Source organism: Cavia porcellus, unplaced genomic scaffold (assembly GCF_034190915.1).
Source record: "Cavia porcellus strain 051 isolate PalLab524CR breed Dunkin Hartley unplaced genomic scaffold, mCavPor4.1 scaffold_10, whole genome shotgun sequence".
NCBI classification, from domain to species: domain Eukaryota; kingdom Metazoa; phylum Chordata; class Mammalia; order Rodentia; family Caviidae; genus Cavia; species Cavia porcellus.
Window position 1 is genome coordinate 25170724 of NW_026947493.1, and position 25932 is coordinate 25196655.

At 39.4% G+C, this 25932-nt stretch overlaps 1 protein-coding gene across 25 annotated transcripts in view; it reads left to right on the top strand.

The window, feature by feature from the left end:
* The window catches only part of Magi1 (membrane associated guanylate kinase, WW and PDZ domain containing 1), a 589708-nt gene that overhangs the window by 481133 nt on the left and 82643 nt on the right, over positions 1-25932 (top strand). For 9 of the 25 annotated variants that reach the window (XM_063257099.1, XM_063257101.1, XM_063257105.1 and 6 more), the window contains 3 exons: positions 4940-5141; positions 21562-21644; positions 24796-24834. In XM_063257099.1, the coding sequence (XP_063113169.1) occupies positions 4940-5141; positions 21562-21644; positions 24796-24834 (324 nt within the window). The remainder of the gene's footprint in view (positions 1-4939; positions 5142-21561; positions 21645-24795; positions 24835-25932) is intronic. The other 16 variants (XM_063257100.1, XM_063257102.1, XM_063257106.1 and 13 more) reach the window with 3 other exon arrangements.

Below are 25932 nucleotides of genomic sequence, written 5' to 3' on the forward strand. Positions count from 1 at the left end.
TCACCTTATTTCTAGGCCTTTTTTTCGTAATAGCCTCACCAGGCAATGATGAAGCAGTTTTGAATGTTGAACCATAGTGGTTACAAGAACTGATGCTTCTGCATTACTGTGTGAAAGATACATTTCTGTATGCATTCTCCAGGGAGGTCAAGTAGTCTCTCCAGTGCCACAAAGCACCAGTGAGTGTTGCAAATCCCATTCCAACTCTGCAAATCGAACTCCAGAATCTCCATGCACATCTGCTGTGCTATTTGTTTTAAATCAATTCTATCAGCTCTAAGAAGCTCCAACTGTGTTGACTGATTTTGCACAGTAAGAGATATACATAGACACATGCACAGTTTAAGATAAGCCTCAGGAAGGATTTTTTGGACATAAACATGTGCTCTCTAAGTCATTCCCAAAAGTCTCCGAGAGAGAGAGAGTGTGTGCACATACGTATGCCATGGTAGTTTATGTGCATTTGGAAACTTCTGGTTTCCTGTGAATGCGCATATTATTTATGTTCATTTATGGTTTTCAAACCATTCTCATGGGTGTCTTATCAACTTCCTGGAAGTCTTGAGAGATAGCAACCCAGATATTGCTTTCCTGATTTATACATAAGAACAGTAAAGACAGTGTGTGCTGCACCATTAACCGTGGGGAGAGCTGGGGTCCTGTCTCCCCGTCTGCACTCATTCCAGCGCTCCCCTTTGCTTGTGTTTTTTGGACTCATTGGCAGCCTTCAGTTAGAAAGCGTTAGCCGTGCTTCTGAGTGTTTTGCAAATCAAATGAATGATTTTTTTTTTCCTCAGTAAGTTGAGCATGTCAAAGTTCAAGCCCTGACTGAGGCTATGCACTCTTGAATCTGTCCTGTGTCTGTCCCAATCCATCATTTTTGGACTTTCCATCTACTTTCAGAGAATAGGATTATTTGAGATTATTTAACTGGAAAGAAGACATGGAAAGCATACAATATAAAAACACAAGCCAGGTATGGTGATCCATACTTGTAATCCCAGGAATCTGGGAAGATGAGGCAGGAGGATAACAAATTTGAGCAAAGGGCCCAGCTCTGAACACTGCTGCTCTGGGGACCATACCTTGAACACAGAGACTTTGGGAGGCACTGCAGGTTACAGTGATGTAATTGCCTAGACTATTTAGTGACTTAGCAAGACCTTGTATCAAAGATTTACGTATACCTCTTACTGCGCAAAATCAGTCAACACAGTTGGAGCGTCTTAGAGCTGATAGAATTGATTTAAAACAAATAGCACAGCAGATGTGCATGGAAATTCTGGAGTTCGACTTGCAGGGTTGGAATGGGACTTGCGACACTCGCTGGTGCTTTGTGGCACTGGAGAGAAAATAAGGGCTGAGGATGTAGCTCAGTGAGAAAGCTCTGGATTCAATCCCCAGTAATGCACAAATTAATTAAATAATAAATTGAATATAAATTTAAAAACAAACACTTGTGTAATTTAAACTGTCTAGTTGCTGGAGGGACATTTTTTCCGCCAGGAGATTAAAATTACTTAGATACTTTCCTAGCAAACTAGTATTTCCTTCAGTGTAATTTAGGTTTGGGAAGCATAGCAGAATTTTTATTTTGGTCTTTCTTTCTTTAGGGAATTGAACTTGAGACCTCGTGCTTTCCAGGCAGTCACTGTGCTGCTGAGCTACAGCCTTGGCCCAAGATTTTGGTTTTAAAATGAGTTTTGCATACTCAGTGAGGCTACGTACTCTTGAGTCCATCTTAAACTGAGTCTCTCTCTCATCTCATACGTGGTAGCCCATTTATAGCAACTACCCTTTTCTCTTACATCCATTTTCTATTAAAATGGTTCAATTATAATTAATAATGAAATTATCTGTGCCTTCCCCAGCAGTTTGCTACCCGTTAGATATTATATGTAAAAGTGAGCACAAGTTGGGTAGGGTGGTAATAGTCTCAACTACTCAGCATGGTTGAGAAGATTACCTTGAAGGACAGAAGACTTACTCTGGCTCAGTTTCAGAGGTTCCTAGAATGTTCTGTTGGCTCCAGGCAATTGCAATGGGGAATGTATCTGGTGAGCAGAGCTACTCACGTCACAGTGACCAAAAAGCAGACAGAGGATGTGGCCAGGGGCACCTCAGGGACATCCTGTGCTTTACATGCATGGGAGCATTTGGCTGTCATGACTTGTGTGTGGTGCCCCTTTGGCAGACACGGAAGTACTCCGAAAGGTAAAGTTGCTTCAGTGTCCCCCAGTTCATGACAAGCAAACTGTGAGTCCGCCAGCGGTCTGCTGTCATAACCTGCACTTCCTCTGCCTACTCCTAAGGCTGATGGTCTAAAGACAAAAATCAGTAACACCCTTAAGAAAGATGAAAGCGATCAGGGAAGTGGTTGTTACTGTAAACCAGTCACTGTTCGGAGTGTGTTACAAAAAATAGCTCATTTAACCCTTCCCCCAACCCGTGCATTCGGTGTTGTCATCATCCTCATGTCTAGATGAGGAAATACTGAGGCGTACGGCATACCACGGTGTGACTGTGGTCCCCCTTAGCCCGGAATCAAATATGGGCCCTGAGGCTCCAGACTCAGCCCTTAAGCTTTAGCTTTTTGCTCATGCAGGATTGCATTATTTGTAAAGGAATTTTATTAATGGAAAATTTCAAGGAAAAAATACAGATTATCTTCTCCAAAAAAATCAGAGGTCTGGAATCCTAAGCCCACTTTGCTGTAGGTAGTGAGGTGCTCGAGCCACTGCAACCCTCCACATTGCCCACCCGCACCTTTGGTGCCCAGCAGGGGTTGGGGGCTGGCTCCTGAGCCACTACTCACTGCTCTAGCCTGGGAGCTGCACAGCAGCACCTCGTGGGAACTGTGGGTTCCTGTGCTTTTGGAAGACACAGGCTCCAAAAGGTTGAAGAGGTTGAAAAATCACCTTTGTACAACTGATGTTCTGCCTCCTATTTTCTCCTCGTGCTTTGGAGAATTTCTTCTATCTTCAGAGTACATCAGCAAGACCCTTCTGTACACATTTAAAGTTGATCCTAAACCTGTCTTCTGAGGCAGGGAGCCTTCAAGAGAAGCAAGGCTGAATCTTCTTTCTTTCTAGGGTTGAATTCATGTTGTTATTGATCAGTCATTTTCAGAGTGGATTTTTTTTTGGGGGGGGGCTAATTTCCTCTTTGTTTTTTCAAACTTACAATTGTTTTATGTTTTATTAATCTGAATTCTTTGATACAAGTTGAAGAACCATGTAACTTACAGATTTTGGAGATTTCAGTCCACAGTCAGCTGTCTGCAATGAGGGTGGCATGGCACAGGGCAACACTTCAAGGCAGCAGCCAGCAAAAGCAAAAGAGGAGAGGACAAGCCTCTTCTCCTCCCTTATATTTATGCAGACCACCCCCACCCCTTCTAGGGACAGGGTAGCACTCACAAACTCTCTGTGCCCTCCTCTTGCACAGGATGAGAATATTTGCAAAGTAAGGACCCCGGCTCCCTGCTGAATCTCTCAGTTAAACTTCTAAGCTGCTCAAGTTGACACAGTGTATTAACCATAACAAACCAGCTCAGTGGTTTTAGCAGAACAGTGTCTGTGGGGAATGACATCATTGAAGAGGGCAGTGGGGTGTTGATTTCAGTATGGAATTAAAGGCTAGGTGAGGGATCTTAAGCAGCTTTCTCTGTCTTTCAGCTCTGCTATCATCTGTGTGGTTCCATTTTTCAGTAGGTCTTGCTAAGCTGTATGGAAGTGGTCACCAGCAGGTACAGCTTAACTAAACTGTCACCTAAATTTCCCCAACATCCAGAGGTCACCACTGACTTGGGAGTTCCTGACCTTCACTGGTTTGCTTTAATTCCTGAACCACCTGCAAGTGTGTCTTGGAGCCAGTCCTTGATGGAGGGTTGATTTCTTGAGGAGGGTTGAGTGGCGCTACTGGAGTACGAGAGAAGAGATGCAGGGCAGGAAAAGCCTACAAGCAGCCTCCTCAGTGACGCTGGAGTCTGGTGTTTGCTCCATGAGCACTGCGTGTCCTCCGTCCACCATTTAGATTGCCTTTCTTCTCTTTAGCGTGTTGCTGGGAGCTGCTCATCAGAGACAGCTTTGAAAGCAGACATTTATTATTCTTCAGTCTCTTTTCACTCACTCACAAATGTCTACAGAGGAATTACTGTGGGAGATAGAAAATTACTGCATTCCCTGAGTATTATGTTTTAAAGTCCCGAGGAGACTGACATTTAATATCATCAGCTTCCATAAAAATTGAGACAGGCTGTCAGGAGTGCTGTTGTGGACACTCAGATAATATCACCTTCTAGTAAACAAGAAGGCAAGGAAGCTGGTACACTTGGAGCTTTCTTTTAAAATCCGGTCACTCAGTCCACCCTCACGACATTGCTCTGGGTGACTGTCTTGGTTTTCACAGGACAGTCTCTTCTCCTCCTAAAGAGGCTCAAATATGACTCATTGTAAGCTATTTCTGTATTCTAAACTTCTATATACTTTGCAGCTTAGTTTTTCAGTCTTTGATCTTTGCCAATGTCTACCAAAAATGTTTTAAATAACTTTTAAAATATCAAAAAAAAAAAAAAAAAGTAAAGGAAGAAACAAAGAAAGTGAAAAAAAAGAAAAGCCACTGTATTTGTGTTTTCAGCATGGATTTTCTTCCAACCCTTGAAGCCAAATATTATGAATGGACTGAGGGAGTAGATCAGTCTGTGCTTCGAATGGCTTCTGAGTTTTTGAGTCTTCAGAGGTCAAGTTGGTGGGGGGATTTTTTTCTGACTTTTCCAAGGTTATGAGCAGTGCAGTACTGAAACCAGGGCCTGGCATGTGCTACGCAGGGCTGTGGAGAATGTGGATGTGTAACAGTATGCTTCCCAGGCTCATGCTGTGTTGCTGAATGCCTCTGTGCTGACCTGTTTTCCTCTGTGTCCCCCACACCCTGACCACAGCCGATTCTGGTGACCAGGACGAGCAGGCTCTCCAGGAGGCAGCGCTCCCACCTGTGAACAGTGGCACCTCCGCGGCTCCCATCACGGACCCTTCTCAGAAGTTTCCTCAGTACCTACCTCTTTCTGCAGAGGATAACTTAGGTCCTCTACCTGAAAACTGGGAGATGGCCTATACGGAAAATGGAGAAGTCTACTTTATAGAGTAAAGTATACCATTCTTTACCCGAATCTCTGTCTCTTCCACTTCCTCCCGCTCTTTAGCACTTACTGATGTAAATTAAATCTGAAAGAACTGATCACTTGCCGATGTTATTCTTTTAAAACATTTAACAAATCTTTGTTAACTAAATTCCTTACTCAAATCCAAGTTAGGTAGTTTTAGAATTTTCCGTATATAAAATTATACTTAGTCACAAAAGCAAATGTACACATACACAGAGTGTATTTAAATATATGTATACATATTTTTACAAAAACAATCTATTTTATAGGTTCTGCAGTTGTTACTCTTCATTCATTATCAGTAGAAATTTTACTCTATATGAATATAACAGATGTAGTTATTTTTTCAAAAGTAATTTATCTGGCCTTTTTTGGTGATACCTAAAAATATGGTGAATGGTAGTGATAAAATTAATCAAAACACTGTACTTGTAAAAGCTGACAGCTATTCATTGCGAAAATCACATTATCTTAGATTTTCCTGAATGGTTTTAATTGTAGGTATTCTTCCTTTTCTGTTAAAGTTGTTTATTAAATGTTTAACTACAGAGAAGTATGTGGGTATCTCATCCTAATCATTGAATCAGAAGAGTTTGAAGAAGCATAAGGTTAATAATTTTCCCCCCAAAATCAGGCAACTAAATCAAGATGTAGACACATATCTATCTGTCTATCTCCTATCTATCTAGTTATGAAATATAAACAATGTATTTAGCCATTAAAATGATAAATTCTTTGCTGTTTTTTCTTAGTTGAGTTGTGGTTTGCTTATTGTTGAACTTTCAGACTTACTTGTGTATTCTGGGTCCAGCTGCTTACCGTATTTGTGATTCTCAGGCATTTCCTACGAGTCTCACTCTTCATTGTTCTCCTGTGATTTTTGAGGAGCAGAAGTACTCAACTTTGGTGGGGTCTAATTTATCACTTCCTTCTTTTACTGTAGTAACTAAGAAATCATTGCCTAGCCCAAAGTCATCACGATTTTTCCTGTTAATCTTTTTCAAGATTTATAGTTTCACATTTTGCACTTAGGTCTGATCTGTTGTAGTATTTTCCTTTGGTTCATTTTGTGGGATTGAACCCAGTGCCTTCACACATCCAGGCCCCACTCCTTTTTACGTTTTTGTTATAGGTTCTCCCTAAATTGTCCAGTCTGGATCAAACCTGCGCTCTTCCTCCCAGCTTCCCAGAGGACCTGTCCCTACACCTACCTATAGTCTCTATTTTTAAGTGTTTTAAAGTTTTTTTCATGGTGATTGGTTTATGGCTTATCATATGCATCTTAATGGTAGGATAAATAGTTTTAAGCAGGGGGAGGTCGTAATTTTTGAGGTACATTAATGGCAATATGCTTTTTACTATAATAGTTTTTTTAAAATTTAAGCATTCACTGTATATTTTGATCTCTTCCTGTAATCAGCTATATAGGTTGAAGTTGAAGGTCTACTGTTGGGTGAACAATACCAGAAGAGGGCATTATAGAAGAATATATGAAGTATCAACGTGTTATACATTTGTTTCTGTGACTAAGTAGATACAATTCTATTTATAGAATCTAAGACTATCTATTAATTGTTAGATTTAAGAAAAGAGTTTATCTTCTAACCATATTATCCATTTGTGTGGGTTTTGAGTTTTTATACTTGTTTTATGTAATTAGCAAAAGTGAAAAAAAGAAAGTGTTTCCCTAAACCCAGTAGAGTGAGGGAAAGTCTGGATCTCAGCAGCGCTCGGAGAAGCTGCATGGAAAGCAGTCTGAGCACAGTGAAGGAGCCCCGCTTTCCTCTGCATCCAGAAGGAGGCCTGGACCGTGCTGCCTCCTCATGGAAATAGAAACGCGTGCTGAAGATGTGCACGGAGGTGCATTCTCCTGGGAGTCAGAGCAGTACAACGATTCACACTTAAAAGTCATGTTGTCTCCATCCCTATGAGTAAGGAGTCCTGGGAAAGTAGGGTGTACCAATTTGTATCTCAGTTTTCCATATCTGTACGTGAAAGAAATCCACGAATCCCACCTGCCTTGTTAGACTGCTGTGAGAATTAGAGATGGAAAGAATAAAGTGGGAATGAGTTAGTGCTGAGCTCTCATTGTTGGCACTGTGGAGGTTTCATCATCATCATTTGTGGGTACTATGGGGGAGTTTCAACATTGTTAAAATAAAAATGGGTGTCAGGTATAAGCACAGAGTTTGTGCTTAGCTTTTCAAAAAACTGCTTTTTAAATTGTGTGCATTAGTAAGGAAGAATTGTGCTGAGAGAATGAAGTGTATCAGAGGCATTCCTGGTGCAGAATAATGGGTGAAACTCAAGTGCTTGGGAAGACCAGATTAATGACTTTCAGAAAAGCAAATTGGTTGCGTTCATGGTTCTCGACTGTTAGCCTCCAGACCTGTGGCCGGCTTGCAGCAGAGTGCGGTACTTTGCCGGTTTCCGTAGCTTAACTTGCTTTTTGCTGATGTAAGGGCAGTGTTTCATTGGCCTAAGGGTTAAAGAATTACACAAAATGTGGCTATGCCAAATGTGAGATTCCATCTGAGGCTACCAGGGGCTGTAGGTGTTAAGGGGTGTAGCTCAGTGGCAAAGTGGTTACCTAGTATTTGCTAGTCCCTGGTTCCATCCCATCACCACTAAATAAATAGATACTTGCCAATTATATTTCAGTTGGTTACTGAAGTTTTCAAGTATCTTTCATTCTGAAAAACAATTTTTTTTAGTATCTTACATTGAATAGCAAATTGCATTTTACTAGAATCAGATCTACCTTGCCTTTTATGTGTATATCTGTGTGTGTATTAGTTTTATAGTTTGAGGGAAATTGAAAAGCACATTTAAAAATCAAGTATGGACTAAGAAACCTTGGACAGTGTATAGAAAGCAAATCTAATAAAACTGAAAAGATAAGCCACAGCTAGAGTGTCAGAGGTGTGACAGGTCGTTCCTGGAGTTTTCTTCTTGTGTGATTAGCCCTGAGTTGGAGCTAAAGAAGCCAGCAACTCAGAGTAGATACTGATATCACAAGTCTTCTTTTCTGGCTGAAGGGTCAGGGAGGGGCATCCTATAAAACAGGACATTTTACAGAACACTGTATACTCCAGGCACAGCCAGAATGACCTATGGTCTCCCCTGACCCCTTCAGCCAAGGTCAGGCAAAGAAAAGGCCACTGTGCCCAGTGCTGCTGGAGCTTATTTGCGGTGAGACAGGAACCAGCACTTTTTCCCACCTAGATTCTGTGAGGGCCCCGTGAGGGGAGGCTGGACTTCTGCCCCACCTGTGGGAATCGGTGCTGTCTGAAGAGGCTTAGAGAGCAGTGAGGATTTTCAGCACCATCCAGCGGTCAAGTTCACCTGCTTGCAGTCAGTGTGGCTGATCTGGGAGCCACAGGGAGGCCCCTTCCCCTCTCGGCTGCTCTGGTGTCCGCAAGGCCTACTAGGGAGCTGGTATCGCCTTTGGCACCCAGCAGGTGTTTCACCATCTACAAAAAGCCAGGTGACACCCAGCTAGAAATAGCAGGTAGCACCTGCTTTCCTGCCTGGGATATAGTCAGGGAAAACTAGCAGAAATAAGTGGTTTAAATAAGACCCGTAATCCTGTCCTAATAGCCAGGAAAAGCAGAAAGATAAATTCTTGTACTAAGATCTAAGAAAATTTCAAATCAAATGAAAAAAAGCCATCAGCAGATACCAAAAATACCAAGATGACAGAGATGTTAGAATTATCGAACAAAAATTTAAACTAGCCTTTACAAAAATATTTCACGAAGAATAATAATTATGCTTGAAATGAACAGGAAAATAGAACATTTCAGCAAAAAAACAAAATCTCAGGAAAACAATAAAAGATATGAAAAGGAGAAATGTTTGAGCTCAAAATCCCCACAGTCTAAATAAAAAGCTCCGTGAAGATTTAGCACTACCCACCTGTTCAGGAGGAGAATGACGGGGAGAGAGAAAAGAACCCGTAGTATGAGGGTAGAAAACAGAGCTTCCCCAACCTGAACAACGCAAAAATGACTGAGCAAAAGAAAAGGGACCAACCGTCAGAGACTTTGGATTCGTAGGAAAAGGTCAAATGTTTGTCGCTGGAGTCCTGCAGGGAGAGCGTGTGGATGCAGCTGGTGGGAAAGAAAAGCTCTTGAAGAAGTCACACCTGAAAGTCCTCCAAACCTGACAAGAAAAGTGAACCTGCAAGTTCAGGAAGCTGAGTAAACTCAAACAGACTAAATTCACAGGAAACACACATCGTAGTCCTATTTTTGAAAACTAAAACCAGAGCTTTTGAAATGAGCAAGAGAAATGACACCTCATATAAGTGGTGAATAAAATAATCCAAATGACAGCTCATTTCTCCTCAGGTGGCTGAGGCCAGAAAGAAGAAACAGGGCATCTTTCAGGTGTTAAAAGAAAAAGAAAAATTAATCCAGTATTGTACATCTGGTAAAAATATACTTTAGAATGAAGAGAAAATAAGAGTATGCTTCTGTGAATAAACACTGAAAAATTTGGGACCAGAGGCCTACTCTAATTGATTGACTAAAGGATATTCTCTAAAGAAAAAGAGAATTTTAAAGAAACCTTGGAACATTAGGAAGGAAAAAATTACTTTAATCAAACTGGGGGAAAATGAATGACAGTGCTCAAGTGATTATATGTATCTGTGTGACGTATATATCAACTACTACTTCAAAAGCTATACAGAGATACACACTCAGAAGCACAGTAGATAAATAAAAATGAGGTTCGAAAATTGAATAACCCAGAGGCTGGGGATAACCCAGAGGCCGGGGATTTAACTCAGTGATGTAAGTGCCTGCCTGGTCCAATCCCCAGTACAAAAAAAAAAGAAAATTGAATAACCCATAAGAAGAATGGACAGAATATACCAGCATAAAGAAAACCAAAAATAGAGAAATCAAAGTAAAAGATTTAAGCCACAAAGTCATCCATAATTATGTTAAATCAAGTAAAATAAAAACATCAGTTAAAAGATTATTGCAAGTTCCAAGAAGATGCTGGAGCAGTAAGCAGCAGAGGAAACAGCCTCTCAGAGAGACACCATCTACATGGGGGAACACCATCCTGAGGAAGGCAAGAAGGAAGAAGTGGGTCCCCTGGGCCCAGGAAGAGTCTGAAGTCGGAATCGAAACCCACAGAGAGAATAAAAACAAAAACTACAGCAAAGAGGAAGTAGCTGGCATCGCCTTCGCCTGGAGCCAGACTCACTAAATGAAGGAAGCTATTGGAGCCTGGGGATGCGCTGTCACAGTGACAGCCCTGGACTCAGTGGTGGAGACTTCCCGCTGGAGGAAGAGATTGGCCCGGAACCCTTTTGGAGTTAGGCCAGATAAGGCCAGAACCAGAACTGTGGCGGGCTTCCTCCAGCAGCTCCTAGCTGGGCACAGACTAGTGGAAACTGCCTGGACTGCAGGAGCCCAGTGAGTCCGGTCTCCTGCAGGCCCTCTAAGGTTGTCTGCTACTCTGTTATAAAGCAATAATTCAGGATGCTGTCTCCACAGGCTGTCTACCAGTGAATCCAGAGAGAATCCTGGAAGTGGACTATTTTTTTAATTTGTTTGCTGTTTTGTTTCATTGTTGTTTATTTTTCTTTCCTTGTTTTATTTAGTTTGGTTTTTTTATTTCACTTTCCCTTTTATTTTGTTTGTTTGTTTTGGAGGGTGAGCATGGTTCCTAACCTCCTTGTGGGTGTGTTCTGTTCTGTTCTACCTTTTATCTCTTCTAGCTCCCTTTTCCTTCAGTCTTTTGCATCAGTTTCTGCAAGTTGGTGCAATCTATCTTTGTCCTACTCTCTCTCCGGGTTTCTGTTCAGACTTCAGACTCTTCCTTGGTCAGGGGACCTACTTCCTTTCTTCTTGTCTTCCTCAAGATGTTAATCTCTTTCTCTTTTCCCACTTCTGTTTTCTCCTTAATCCATTTTGAATCTTAACCCTTGAGGTCCGAATTGACATATTATGGACTTGTATATTGTATATAATTATTTGCATTCTATTATATGGTCACAAATTAAGTTTATATGGTTAAATTTGCAAATCGGGTTGGCTCAGTTTATTGTTTTATAAGCTATGTTTAATGCTATTAGTACCACTATAGTCAAAATAGACATAATTCTTCTGAACAGCTGTTGGCCATGATAATCCATGACTAAGGTTGGCCAGTGGTCACAGGGAATACTGTGGTACGGTACCAAAGAACCAGGGACTAGGCCAGGCAAGCAATAGCTTCTCACCTCCAATAAACTGAGGAGGTTAAGATCTTTCAGCAGACTCAGAGCCCCAAAATACCTGGAAGATACCTCGAGAAGTGATCATCTCCTGAGTGTCCTGAACACCACTAGTATAGCAACCAACCATAGGGAACGAACAAGTAATACTCCAGGAATTAATTTTTTTTGTATTTTTACCGGTACCAGGGATCGAACTCATGACTGCCTGCTTGGAAGGCAGGCGCTTATGCCGCTGAGCTAAATCCCCAGCCCCAAAATACTTGTTTTTTTTTTTTTTTTTTTTTTCTCTATGTACCAATGAACCAATCTTGTACCTATTTTTTTTTTTGGCCAGGAATTAAATTTTAAAAAAGAAAAGAGAAGACTCTTAAGACACAATCTCAGATAATCAGTTCACCAAAGGCGAACCCCAGGGGGCAGTGAGGCTGGAAAATCCAAAAGTTCCCACCAGGACTCTCCAGAGTGCTAACAAAGCAATTGAATGAGGCTCTGGAAAAATGAAATCAGAAAAAATCTCTCAGATAACTACCAAGATTACCAAAATACACAACATTAGTGATGTTAGAGCAGATACAGACAAAATATAGACAAGCTTAAGCAAATTATGGAAGCACAACATAGGAAACAAGTAATAAAGCAAATTCAAGCAGATATCCAGGAGGATAAAAACTCCATTGAAAATATTGAAAGCGTATTAGGCCAATGTGAGGACAGCATCTCAGATATTGAAGACAAGCTTGCAGTTAGAGATGGGGGGAGATTTCTGAAAACTAGCAAGGGAATATGAGAAATCAATCCAGCAGCTGCTAAATGAGAGAAAGAAATATAACTTGAGATTAATTGGAGTCAGTGAACAATCAGGAGATTCCACAAATGACATTGAAAACATGTTCATAGACACAGAAAACTTGCCTGGTAGAGAAAAAGAAATTGACATACAAATAAGTGAGGCATATAGAACTCCAATTAGCAGTGATCAAAAAAAAAAAAAATCTCCATCCACACATATCATAGTCAAGATTCCAGAAGTTCGACACAAGAATACAATCTTAAAAGCTGTTAGGGAAAAGAAACAAATCACTTACAAATGAAAGCCCATCAGAGTTACAGCTGACTTCTCAGCACAAATTCTCAAGTCAAGGAGAGCTTGGAGTAAAGGACTCCCAAGTTCTAAAAGAAAAAAAGCTTTCAACCCAGATTGATATATCTTTGCAAAAGTATCTTTCAAAATTGATGGAGAAATAAGATACTTCCATGACAGTGAACATGTGCAGAAATTTATGATCACCAAATCAGCACTCCAAAATGTTCTGAGGGACATTCTAGAAAGAGATGATAAGGACTAAAGCTCCATGAATCCTAACAAGCAATTCACCAGGAAAGGCAAACAATGAGAAGAAAGTGAAAAATTAAAAAAGGGAAGCCAATAGTAGAAAAACAACATAACAAGGATAAAATTAATCCATATCAGTTTTAACTATTAATATTTGAATTCACCAATCAAAAGACACAGACTGACAAAATGGATCAAGAAGCAAGACCCAACAATATGCTGTACAAAGAACACATTTAATTCAAAAAGAAATTCATGCACTGAAAGTCAAAGGACGGAAAACAATACTACATGTAGCAGGAGTTCAGAAAAAAAATCAGGGGTTGCTATTCTATTTGCAGATAAAGCTAATTTCAAGCCAAGACTGATTAAGAGGGATAAAATAGGTCACTACATCTTGGTAAAGGGAGAAATCTAAGAGGAAGCAATAGCAATCATAAATATATATGCAACAAATATTAGTGTACCCAGTTATATGAAACATTAATAGACATACAGAATCAAATAAGACTTGATACAGTTGAATTGGGAGACCTCAACACCCACTGCCAGATCAACTACACAGATGAGCTACATAGATCAACTAGACAAAACAATAATGAAATATTGGAACCAAATCAAACTTTGTGCAAATGGACCTAGTGGATGTCTATAAAGTACTCTACCTCACAACATCAGAATACACATTATTCTCAGCTGCGCATGGGACATTCCAAAATAGACCATATACTGGCTCATAGAACATGCTTAAGTAAATGTAAAGGAACTAAAATTATCTCATACATGCTATCAGACTACAGTGTAATAAAATTGGAAATGCATGCTAAAGGAAACTATGAGAACTTCATCAACACATGGAGATTAAATAGCACCCTACTGAACAATCAGTGGGTCACAGATAAAGAAGAAATTAGACAATTTGTACAGTTGAATGAAATGACAATATACATACCAGAACATGTGGACACAATGAAAACAGTCCTAAGAGGGAAGTGTATAGCAGTAAATACCCATATCAAGAAAACACAGAAAATATATAAACAACTTAATGAACTTTAAACTTCTAGAATAAGAAAAGCAGACTAAACCAAAAGCTTGTCCAAAGGAGGAAATTATAAGGGTCAGAGCAGAAATTAACACACTGGACACTAAAAAACAATAGAATCAATGAATCAAAGAATTGATTTGTTGAAAGATTAAATAAAATTGCCAAATCCTTGGCCAGCCTTATCAAAAAGAAGAAAGAAAAGACTCAAATCCATGCAATTAGGAAAGAAAAGAGCGAAATCACAACAGACCCCATAGAAATCCAGGAAATCATCTATACCTACTTTGAAAACATATTCTAATACGATGGAAAATACAGATGAAATGGACAGAGTCCTAGATACATATGAATTACTAAAGCTCAATCAAGAAGATATAAAATCCTAAATAACCAATCTCAATAAATGAAATTAATGATGTAGTTAAAAACTATCAACAAAGAAAAGGCCAGTCCCTTACAGATTCACTGATGAATTCTTCAATAAATTTAGTGGACTGAATACCACTACTTCTCAAACTCTTTAATGAAATTGAAAGGAAAGTAATACTCCCAAATTCCTTGAAGCAAACATTACTCTGATTCTAAAAGCAGAGAAGGCACCAATTAAGAAAGAGTTGCAGGCCAATCTCCCTAATGAACATTAATGCAAAAATCCCCAATAAGAGTGCAGCAGTATTATACACCATGATCAAGTGGGGTTCATCCTTGGTATGCAAGGGTGGTTCAACATATGTAAATCCATAGATGTAATACATCATATTAACAGAGCCAAGGACAATCATATGATCATCTCCATAGATGCAAAACAAGCTTTTGACAACGTCCAGCAGCTATTCATGATAAAAACCCTACAGAAAATTGGAATAGATGATATTTGACTCAATCTGATAAAAGCCATCTACAACAAACCAGCAGCCAACATTATACTAAATGGAAAAAAAACTGAAAGCTTTCATTCTAAAATCAGGAACAAGACAAGATGTCAACTGTCTCCACTCTTACTCAGCACAGTCCTGGAAACTTTAGCCAGAGCAATTAGACAAGAGAAAAAAGTAACAGGAATAGATAGAGGAAAGGAAGAAGTTAAACTATCATTATTTGCAAATGACAGTATATTCTACTTAGAAGACCCCAAAACACCACCAAAAGACTTCTAGATTTAATAAACAAATTCAGTAATGTAGCTGGTTATAAAGTCAGCATTTAAAACTCAATAGCATTGTTGTACAAAAATAACAAATTCACTGAGAAAGAAATCAGAGAAACAATACCTTTTACAGTAGCATCCAAAAAAAATGAAATGCCTAGCAATCAATCTAGTGAAAGATGTGTAAGTCCTCTACATTGAAAACTACGGTCCTCTGAAAAAGGAGATTTGTGAGGATATTAGAAAATGAAGAGACAGCCTACACTCTTGGGTAGGAAGAGCCAATCTAGTGAAAATGGCCATACTTCCAATGCTGTTATAAGATTTGATGCAATCCCAATCAAAATTCCAATAGCATCTTTCACAGAATGAGAGAAAACAATCGTAAAATTCATCTAGAGTGAGAAGAGTCCTAAAATAGCAAAGGCAATCCTGGGCAACAAAGACAAGACAGAGGTATCTCAGTCCCTGACTTGAAATTATGCTATAAAGCTACTGTGCTAAAAAACAGAACAAAAAAAATTAAAAATAAAAATGGTGTGGCAGCAGAACTGGCAACAAAAAGACCCAAAGACCAATGGAATAGATTAGAAGATGTAGAAATAATTCCAGACACACTAAGCTATCTTATCTTTGACAAAAGTGCCAAATACATTCGCTGGAATAAAGATAGCCTCTTTAATAAATGGTACTGGACATGCTGGCTTTCCACATGGGGAAGATGCAAACTGCACCCATATCTCTCAGTATGTACTAAGCTAAAATCAGAATGGATCAAAGATTTTAATATTAAAACAAACATTAAATTTTCTGGAAGGTAGGGTATGTTAAACTCTTGAAGACATTGCTATAGGCAAAAACTTTATAAATAAAATCCAAATTCCACCAACCTTATTGCAAAGCATCAACAAATGGGATCTCATCCTACTGAAAAGCTTTTGAACTGCAAGAGAAACCACCAGCAGTGAAGACACAACCCACACTGTGGAAAAAGTGTTTGCAAGCTGTTCCTCAGATAAAGGATTACTACCGAGGAAACATAAAGAACTCAAAAAAATCAGACCACTCAGATTTAAAGCCAAAATCCAAAAATGGGCATCTGAGATGAACACACACTTCTGAGATGAAGAAGTGCAAGTAGCAAATAAATACGCAGAAAGGTGTTCAATAGCACCAGTCATTTGAGAGTTGCAAATTAAGACAAGTGAGATTCCACCTCGACTGAGAATGAATGGCTAGTGTTAAGAAGTCAACCAATAACAAATGGTGGAGGTGCTGGGGGGAAAAAGAAACCCTTCTCCATTGGTGGAAATGCAGACTGGTGCAGCCACTGTAGAAATCAGTATGGAAATTTCTCAGAAAACTAAGACTAGAGATCCCATTCGACCTAGCTACTCCCTTTCTGGGTATCTTCCCAAAAGAATTAAATACACCATACCACAGCAGTATTTGTGCACCCCTGTTTATAGCAGCACAGTTTCTAAAAGCTAAATCTTAGAAATAACATAAATGCCCACTGCCTGAAGAATGGATAAAAAAAGATGTATTTTTATACAATGAAACACTACACCGCAATAAGAATGATAAACTGGAGACTTTTATAGGCAAGTGGATACACCTTGAGAACATACTTATTAGTGAAATAAATAAGACATGCATGTGTAAACGTTGCATTGTTTCATTAGTGTGACAAGCTGAAAGAAAAAAACGTGTATGTGTGTATATGTATATAAAAATATAGTTAAGATAGTTAAAAGAACCATAGTGGCCTCCTTTATCTCCCACATGGCCTATTCAGAGGCAGATTCACTGCCTCCCTTCACTGAACACTGCTATAGGTTCTGCCTTCCCTTCTACTCTTTGTCTCAGTCTTTTTGTCCCAGAGAGAATGACTTCAGCCAAAAGCATCAACTCGGGTCATAGCTGCTTTCTCTTTAACTAAACCCACTGTGAGCCATTTTGAGTTAAGTTTTATGTCTTAAGAAATTTTGGATGTGCTATAAGGTTTGGGGTTTTTGCATGTGGATATCCAGTTGTTCCAGTATATTTATTGAGGGTACAATCCTTTCTCCACTTAATTGCCTTTGCAGCTTTGCCAGAAATCAGTTGTCTGTTATGTGGGTATCTACTTTGGAACTTCATATTGGTACCTTGGTGATTTGTCTGTCTTGATATCAATGTCATTTTGTCATGATTGGTGTAACTTTGTGATAAGTCATGGCACTGGGGAGGGTTGGAGCTCTAATTTTGTTCCTTTATCAAAGTTGTTTAGACCATTCTGAGTCTTTTGTATTCCTACAGAAATGTACGGATCAGAATGTTAATTTTTATCAAAAATGATGTTGGTGTTTTGAAAAGGATTGTGTTTTCTGATCTTTATTATTTTCTTCCGTTTTTGGTTTTATTCTGTCTTTTATTTCTAATTTCTTAAGGAAAGTTATGAGGCTATTTCATAACTTTTTTCTTTTCTAATAAAGGTACTTAGTGTTAAATAAAAAAATTTTTAAAACCTTATTCCAAACATAAGTATGTTGACAGTGAAATATTGGAAAATGCGTTTTACAAATATGAATCAATAAAAGCAAAAATTGCATGTTGATATCAGATAAACTGGTAGTCTCCAGACACACTGTGTAGCACATCTTTAAAAAAAACCTGTGAGTCAAAGAAGAAATCACAAGAGAGAATTGTTTTCGAAAAATTGAACCAAATGAAAATACATCCTACCAGCATAGGTGGGGCCCAGCCAAGTCAGTGGCAAAAGGTAAATCCATAGCTCTAAACACACATGGAAAAGGCTAAAGTCTAAAATAAGCAGTCTGAGTTTTTACTCCAGGAGCCTCAAAAACAAAAGAGAAAATGAAAATCAAAATAATCAGATGGAAGGAAATAATAAAGCGTAAGAATCAACCCGAAAGCAGACAACTACAGGAGGAAACAGCTAGAACAAATGGATGGTCCTTCAAAAAGGTTAACGCAGCTGAAGAATGTCCAGCAACACTGAAGAAGAGAAACGAGGGCATCACCAGCATTAGGAATCTGAAGGTGGCCAGAAGGTCATGTCCAACACATGTACACACGCGTATGTGCACACATATACACACATTTGGCAACCTCAATGAAGTGGACCAATTCTTTAAGAACAGAGCACCACAGCACATCTTGTATAAACTGAGTCATTAAATATCACTGTAACTGCTAAGAGAAAGTGAATTTGTAATTTTAGCACTATTGCAAAAAATCTCAGGCCCAGGTGGTTTCACTGGAGAGAACACACACTATTTATTTATCGTCCAAGAAACAGAAGAGGAGGAAAATCTCCCAATTACTTTTATGAAGCTTGTTTTACCCTGACAGCAAAACTTACCAAAGAGGACCGAAAAGATGCAAAAATTTTCATTAAATATTAACAGACAACACTAGCAATATAGACTGTTCTTAGGAGAAGGTGGGAATTTCGGTAATGATGCAAACACTCAGTAGCACTCACCCAGCTCGTGTGATGGCCTGGGTTTTGATACCCAGCAGTGCACACGCACACGGAAAAAGGCAGGAAGGTCAGTCAGTATAGTCTGCCATACTAACACACTTTTTAAAAAACAACCATATTGAGGTTAAGAAAGCACTTAACAAAATTAATTATTCATAATAAAACTTAGAAAACAAAAAGAAAAATATTCTTGGTTGAATAATGTGCACATTTGGCAAACCTATAGCTAGTATTATGTTTGGGAAAAGTCAGTGCTCTCAACTCTTTTATTTGACATCATGCCAAGAGACCAGCCAGTTTTATAAGGCCATAAGGAAATAAAACGCGTATTTGGGAAGGAAGAAGAAAAACTGCTTAAAGAAAATCTGCCGTGTGCCTGGCTGGGTTTTGACACAGGTGTGAAAAGCAAATCATGACAAGTCAGCATTTTTAAGAAACAGTGCTTAAGCATATGGGCAGTCAATGGCATACAAATTAACCTCAGCCTGCATCTCATACTCTACATAGGAAATCAGCTCAAACACTAGACTGACATGTAAAATATAAAGCATTTAGAAAAGAGGAAAATCTTTGAAATCTAGGACTATGTAAACATTCTTAGGCTTGTCTTAAAAGCATGATCCTCAAAAACAAAATTTGTAAGTCCAGCACATTGAAATGGGAAAATGTTGTTTTTATGGAAGACTAGTGAGAAGATTAAAATACAAACTACAATTTGGGAGAAAATATTTGTAGACCCCATATCTGTGAAAAGACTGTCTAAAATATATAAAGACAACATTAAAAGTAAACCGTTTGGTTAAAACATGAGTTAAAGAGAAACATTTTGTGGAAGAGACTAGATAGAGGTCAAGTATGCATGTGAAAATATATTCAACACCTTTACCTTTAAAGGAATGCAAAGTGAAATAGGAGATGTCATTGTATACCTTCTAGGGTGACTGAAATAAAAAATGATAGTGATAAATGATGGCAGCTATGAGGAGGAACTGGACCACTTGTGCCTTGCTGGTGGTAATGAGAATTGCGTGACCGTCTAAAAAACAAGTCCTAGAAAACTAAAAATAGAACTTGTGTTCCGTCCAGTAGTTGCACACATGATCACTTAACCCAGAGCAGCATGAACACTTACATTTACCTGTGCACAAATATTTATTGTAAATTTATTTTGAATAGTGAAAACCCAGAAATGCCTTTTGGTGGTTAACCCGACACATCATGTCATGGAACACTATTCAGTCATGAAAAGAATAGACCATCATTGACAAGCAAGTAGTCCTGTTCGGAATTATGTTGAGTGAAAAACACCAGTCCTAAAGGATTGCATGTGGTGGTTCTATTTCTGTGACATTGGTGAAGTAACAAAATTATGGAAAGGAAAGTAAGTCTGTGGGTACCAAGGTCTAGGAAGGGGCTTGGATGGAATGATGGGAAGGGAACCAGACATGTGATGATGAAGGGTGTTATGGCAGGTCTTTGGTGATGATGCAGTTGTTTCGTGTCTTCATTACATGGATGTCCGTGTCCTAGATGCTGTAGTATATACTCAGACAAGCTAGCACCATGGATGGCATCGAGGTAAAGGATGTGTAGCTTCACCCTGTATTATTCTTATAACAGCATGCAAATCGACACTTATGCAAAAGCAAATTCATTTTTTAAGCCCATATGCTGCATAATCTCCCCTCCCAGCAATGACCAGTGTCACTCCTGCATGACTGTATTGCAGTACAGACCGCAGGTTCTGGTGTGAGACTGTCAGGGTTTGATTTCCAGTTCCACTGTCTGTCAGCAAAGTGTCCTCTGGCACATACTCTCACCCCTCTGTCCTCAGTCTTCTCATCTGTCAGGTGAGGAGTCAAAAGTTTAATACCAGCAGTACCTCCCTCAGAGTAACATGTATGGAAAATACTTAGATGCTGGTAGTTGTGAGTGGTCCAAAAAGTGACAGTGGTGGCATTTACTGTATTATCTTCTAGTTCTCTTTTTTTAAAGAACCAATTGAGCTAAGAGATATGCATTTGCATATTTTGTCACTTATGCCGTAAATTTTTTCTTGAATAATTCAAGACATTAAACAATGGAAAATACCCGTACCTGTGTCTACAAACTTTGAAAAAGAATTGAAGTAACTGCCCAAACTTTTTTTCCTGGGACAGTGTTTCACTGTAGTTTAGGCTGGCCTTGCACTATGTAGCGCAGGCTGACCTCAAATTTGGTGCAATCTTCCTGCCTCAGCCTTTTGAGTGCTGGGATTGCGGGGCTGTGCTTCCAAGGCTGGCCCAAACTTTAATTTTTTTCTTAGTTTCTTGCTCTCAGTAGTTTGCAGCCCTGTCTGTGGGACTTGGCACACATTGCCTGGACCAGTTAGCTGAGTGTGGAGTCAGTGCTATGGCAGAGCAGTATCTTGTCTGGAGCTGCTGTGAAGCACAAAAGCCAACTGCTTCTGCCACCCAGCGACCTTTCTACCATGAATGAGGACATGGCTGCAGCCTTGGGGAGGTTTCTCTAGACTCCTCTATGTTGAAGGCTGAGTCACTGTTGGACTTTCCATACCGGACAAGTTCCGCTTTCCAGAAAGTGGCTGGGTGGCATATTTAGCTTCTCCTCGCTTTTCCTGAGCTCAGCTTCTATTCATGATGGATAATTGGGGTTGCTATTAGTGTGTCTAAAGTCTAATTTAGGATGCTGTGATGAATGGTGTAGATTAGTGGTTCAAGCCGCTCATGTGAACTGAGGTCATATCACACTGTTACAAGAATGCTCATGTAATATGAGTGAAATAGCAGCCTTCCTTATGAATTCTAGCACCCACAATTTAACTCAGAGACAAATTTTTAAAAAATTAAAATTTGCTCCTTGGTGAGCATGAAGACTAATGTAATGTGCCTCGGTGAGAGTAGACAGTGCAGGCAAAATGTAAGACATTTTTCAGCGTCAAGCTGGTGTTGCACTGTAAGTTCCCAGTGGTTCAGTGACTGTCTCAGGTAGGGAAAAACGCCTCCCCAGACTCTCTCCAGGAAGGTTCCCAATTCGTTCTCTCTTCTGGTGTGGATTTGCTGTTGGCTCAGGTGTATCTAAGATTCTTCTACATTAATTTTTTTCTTTGTAAACAAATGTCTTATTTTGGTTTCTGAATTGCAGCCACAACACAAAAACAACATCTTGGTTAGACCCTCGGTGCCTGAACAAACAGCAGAAGCCTCTGGAAGAGTGTGAAGATGACGGTAAGAGCCGGGAAGAGCTTGGGTGGAATGAGTCGGGCTTGTGCAGCTGCAGAGTTTAGGGTCAGCTGGCTTTTAGCAGTGAGTTTCTAAAAGGTTATCCAGTTCTAGGAAGTGCACGTGGTTTACAGTTTCAAGTAAAGGCAGGTACCAACCAGTCTCTCCTTTAGACGTAGAGTCGAGCTCAGTCAGAAGCTATTCAGATGTGTCCTCTGCATTCGGTCACTAGGAACAGTGCTGGATTTCTGAGCATCAGGAATCCGCTGCGATCCTGATCGTGCACACCTGCTGGACCATACCCCTCTGCTGTGAAAGTCTCCTGAAGACCTTAGGAGCTTTCTTGGCTTTTGCATCTTTGGGTGCTTTATCATTTCCTAGTTTGGGGAAGGGAAAGCAGATCTTGACATGCTTGGGAACCTCTGTAACTGGAATATCCCCATAGTATCTGAAGAGCACATTGTCCTAGAAAGAGGCTGATATGTTACCTGGTGCTCAGCTCCCTTTTTATTTTGGGAACAAAGTAATTAACTGTGAGTTTTTGTTGAAAAAGTTTATTTCAGAGCTTTGGGAGTTTTGAATTATTTGCCCAAAATGAAATTTTAAGAAATGGAGGCACCATGTCTGTTGCTTTTAGTAGCACACACAAGTCTACCCCATGTTCTGCCGAGGTTACTTTTTGTTGTGTTCTAACTCAAAGGAGAATGGTTTACGTTGCTGCTCGTTATTCAGTGCTGGCCTCTGAATTAATATATAATTATTTCATACACATTTTTCCTGTAAGACAGCAAAACTTTATTAATTCATCCTATAATGAAGAATTGTGTATACACATTTGAGTTTTGTCTGAGAATGGAAGCCAGTATTTCACAGTACATTGCTGTTGAAACTTTGTATTCCAAGATTATACCTGGAGTACTTATAGACATGATTAGTCTCCCATTGCACTCGGTTTGTGCGTGACATGAAAGGAACATACCTGTTTATCTGAGGGACTTCACAGAAATCCACGTCCTTCTGATTGGAAGGAGCACCAAGTGCCGTCTCATTTTGGTGACTTTGTCCCATTGCCAAAGGAGTTAAAGAGGTGAGCGGCTGTTCTTCACCTGTATTCTGATTATTCAGAGTCTGTTTAGTATAGAATACATAGTGACCAATTTTCAAAGAACAGAACATAAGACATACCCAGCTGTGAGACTTTATAGTTTAATCTTTATTTGATGACTTATGGTTTTGAAGGCAATCTAGCCACTCATCTTAGAGTCTTTATGTAATATCCAGTATAATTACACTGGCAGTGTATGAAAAAGCCTGCTAATACAAATTTGTAGACTAAAGAAGACTGAGAAGGCCTTCACTGAGAAAAACTGTTAGTGAAATACAAGTATTGAGGAGAGTTACCAACTGTTTTTATTGCCAAATCTTATAGTTTTGCATATGTGGGCTTCTTACCATTTAGGAAAATGCTGTTTCCCTTAGTGCAGGTAGGTTTTCATACCGAATGTAGTCATTTTAGTAATTATCCCTTCAACATTAGAATTCATATATTCTATTTCTAGTAGAAATTATGTGAATGTCTGTGTCTGTATACACAAACAGCACAGGTATATAATCAGATTATGACAAGTGTCAGTTTGCATCTTTTATTGCTGGTTACCACTAAGCTGTTATGTGTCATTGTTTATATCAAGACGCAAATTGAGACTACACTGTCAGTCACAAATACTGTATTTCTAACTCCTGTAGTTCAGGTATGCAAGGGATGTAACAGTACATCATACTCAATTATTATAAAGACTTTGTTTCCTATTTCAAAAAACGGGAAATGGGCTTTGGACTTTAATTTTAGTGTAGTCATTGCTCGTTGGTTGTTGCTGTGAGCCTGATTGTACTAAAAGCCTCCACCACTGCCTTTCAGCCGCAGCTAGTGTTTTAATCTGCCTGATGGAGAGCTCAGCAGGGAATCTAAGAGTTTAAACTCAATCTGATTGAAACAAAATTAATAATCTTCCCCAGAAAGCTGTCCTAAGTGTTTCCTATTGCAGATGAAAGTAGGTTTGCACACACTGGAGAGTCAGGGGTTGTAACTACACTCTCACTTCTGACCCAGGACCCTCTAGATTCACTTGGTCTTCTAGTCATTTCTAGAGCCCATCCCCTACTCTTGGCCACCTCTACCATTTCTGGGGTGAGTCATACATGGAATCTTGCTTCTGTCCTTCTTACACTTCGCTCAGTGCAGTTTGTACAAATGTATTCCTTTTCTCACTGCCTGCTCTGAGCCCTCGTTAACGGCTCTGCATTCCGCTCCGTGTGAGCTGTGGCCCTGCCTGGCATCTCCAAGCCCCAGGAGGCGGGAGTAGGGAAGCGCCATGTGAGATGGTTCCTGTGTGCTGGAGTTGTTTTCGTCTCAGTAATGATAAAATGTTTTACTGTTAGCAAGAGAAAGTCAAGAATAGAAAAAATTTGAACTGTTTCCTTTGCTAAAATCAATGAGAACATTTTCATTCTATTTCTGAATTGTTTGACTTAGAAATTATACACAAAAAATAGCAAATCAGGAAACCTTGCTTCCCAGTCCTCCTCCAGGGCAGCCTGCAAGCCTCCCCTCTTCCCCGTACATCACCATGACATACTCTTCTGTCTCTCTCCTTATGGGAAGACATGGAGCGCATTGTACAGGTCACTCTCTGAATTTGCCCTCACCCTCCATGTTTCAGGCTACTTGTAAGTTAAATTATGCTTTAATTGTGGTGTAATTGCCTCATTGATTAGAGGATTATTAAAGGATTAAAAGGACTAATAATGAAAGGTCTGACAGCCTTATTTGCTGCAAATAAGCTCTGTGGTAAGTGACTTGCCTCTTAACATCCAAACCGCAAAGGTATTTGTCATCTTTTACAACCAATCAGATCCTACTTTGACATGCAAGGAAATGAGCCATAGAATTATTTCTCCAACGTCAGCTCTTAGCATTTTATGCTTTGCCTTGAGGTCCAGAGTTTATTAGCTAAGCCAGTAAAATAAGCCACATGCAGGTAAGGACAAAATGAAGTGATATTTGCTGCTGTTTTTCTGAGAGGAGTTTCCTTCTTGGTGCTGGTGTCTGAATTTTTCTTTCTCTCTTTCCTGACTCATTCCTGCTGTTCCTTTGGAGAAGAAGGGGTCCACACCGAGGAGCTGGACAGTGAACTAGGTAAATCCTCTGGCAGCTGCTACTGCGTAATTCCCTGCATGCCTGAGTCCCCGTGCACTTTTTAATCCCTCATTTCCTTGCATGTGCACCTCTTAAGTTAGGATCTTCATTCCGGTTCACCTGTGAGCACGCAGTAGTAAAACCTGTGAGTTAGACTGCATATAGCACACAGAGTTGTAATACTTTTTGTCTGCAAAGAAGGTGTCAATAAATTGAGACTAGAATGCAGTTAACAAATTGTTCCTGCAAAATGAGGATTGGAGAACAATGAAATGGTGCTGACCATGTCTCTTGAATTTCCATGTAACCTGGCTCAGTGTCATTTTTCTCTTTCTTTAGCGTGGATAGTCATCTATATAATACCCCCCAAAAGAAAACAAACAAAAATCCATAGTAATGTAATGCTTATTGCAGGAGTAGTTGCCCTAAATTAATTCCCAATGATGAATTGAATACTTAAAATGTCTTATGATCATATTTTAAAGGCATGGTTCTCATGTTGTTGACCCTGTCCCTGGATTGCATGTCTTGGGAACATAAGCAATGCTTGTTGGGGGCATTCTCTCTGAAGCATATGCATAAGTCAGATCTCAACCATTCAAGCTATTGTAGTTTATCAGTAATTTTGCATTCGCAGATAACGCCAAAATATTTCTTTCTTTGATATTACAACATACTGAATTATATCTTCACTAAGTTAAATGTTTTGAACACTAAAATTAGTTTGTACAGTATCTGATGCAGTCACTGAAGAGTAAATGGGAAAACCCAAGGTTGAGCTCAATTTCAGATTGAAGCCTTGGCCATTTGAAAATTGACCATAGTTATATTTTCTATGTAAAAGATTGCTCTTAACATCAATATGAAAGGAACCAATCTAACATTATTGAATTCACTGGTATTTTTAAGGTTGTCTAAAGATCTAAAAATATACATGTAATTAATATAAATTAATCACTTTTCGGTTGCATGTTTTTTGTTGCACGAAGAAAATATCAATTACTTGGAATTATGATACAGAATTTAGCTCTGATTTTCTTAATGTTTGCTAAGAAGATAATGATTGATGACCCTGCCCCACAGTGGTTTGTAGCCATT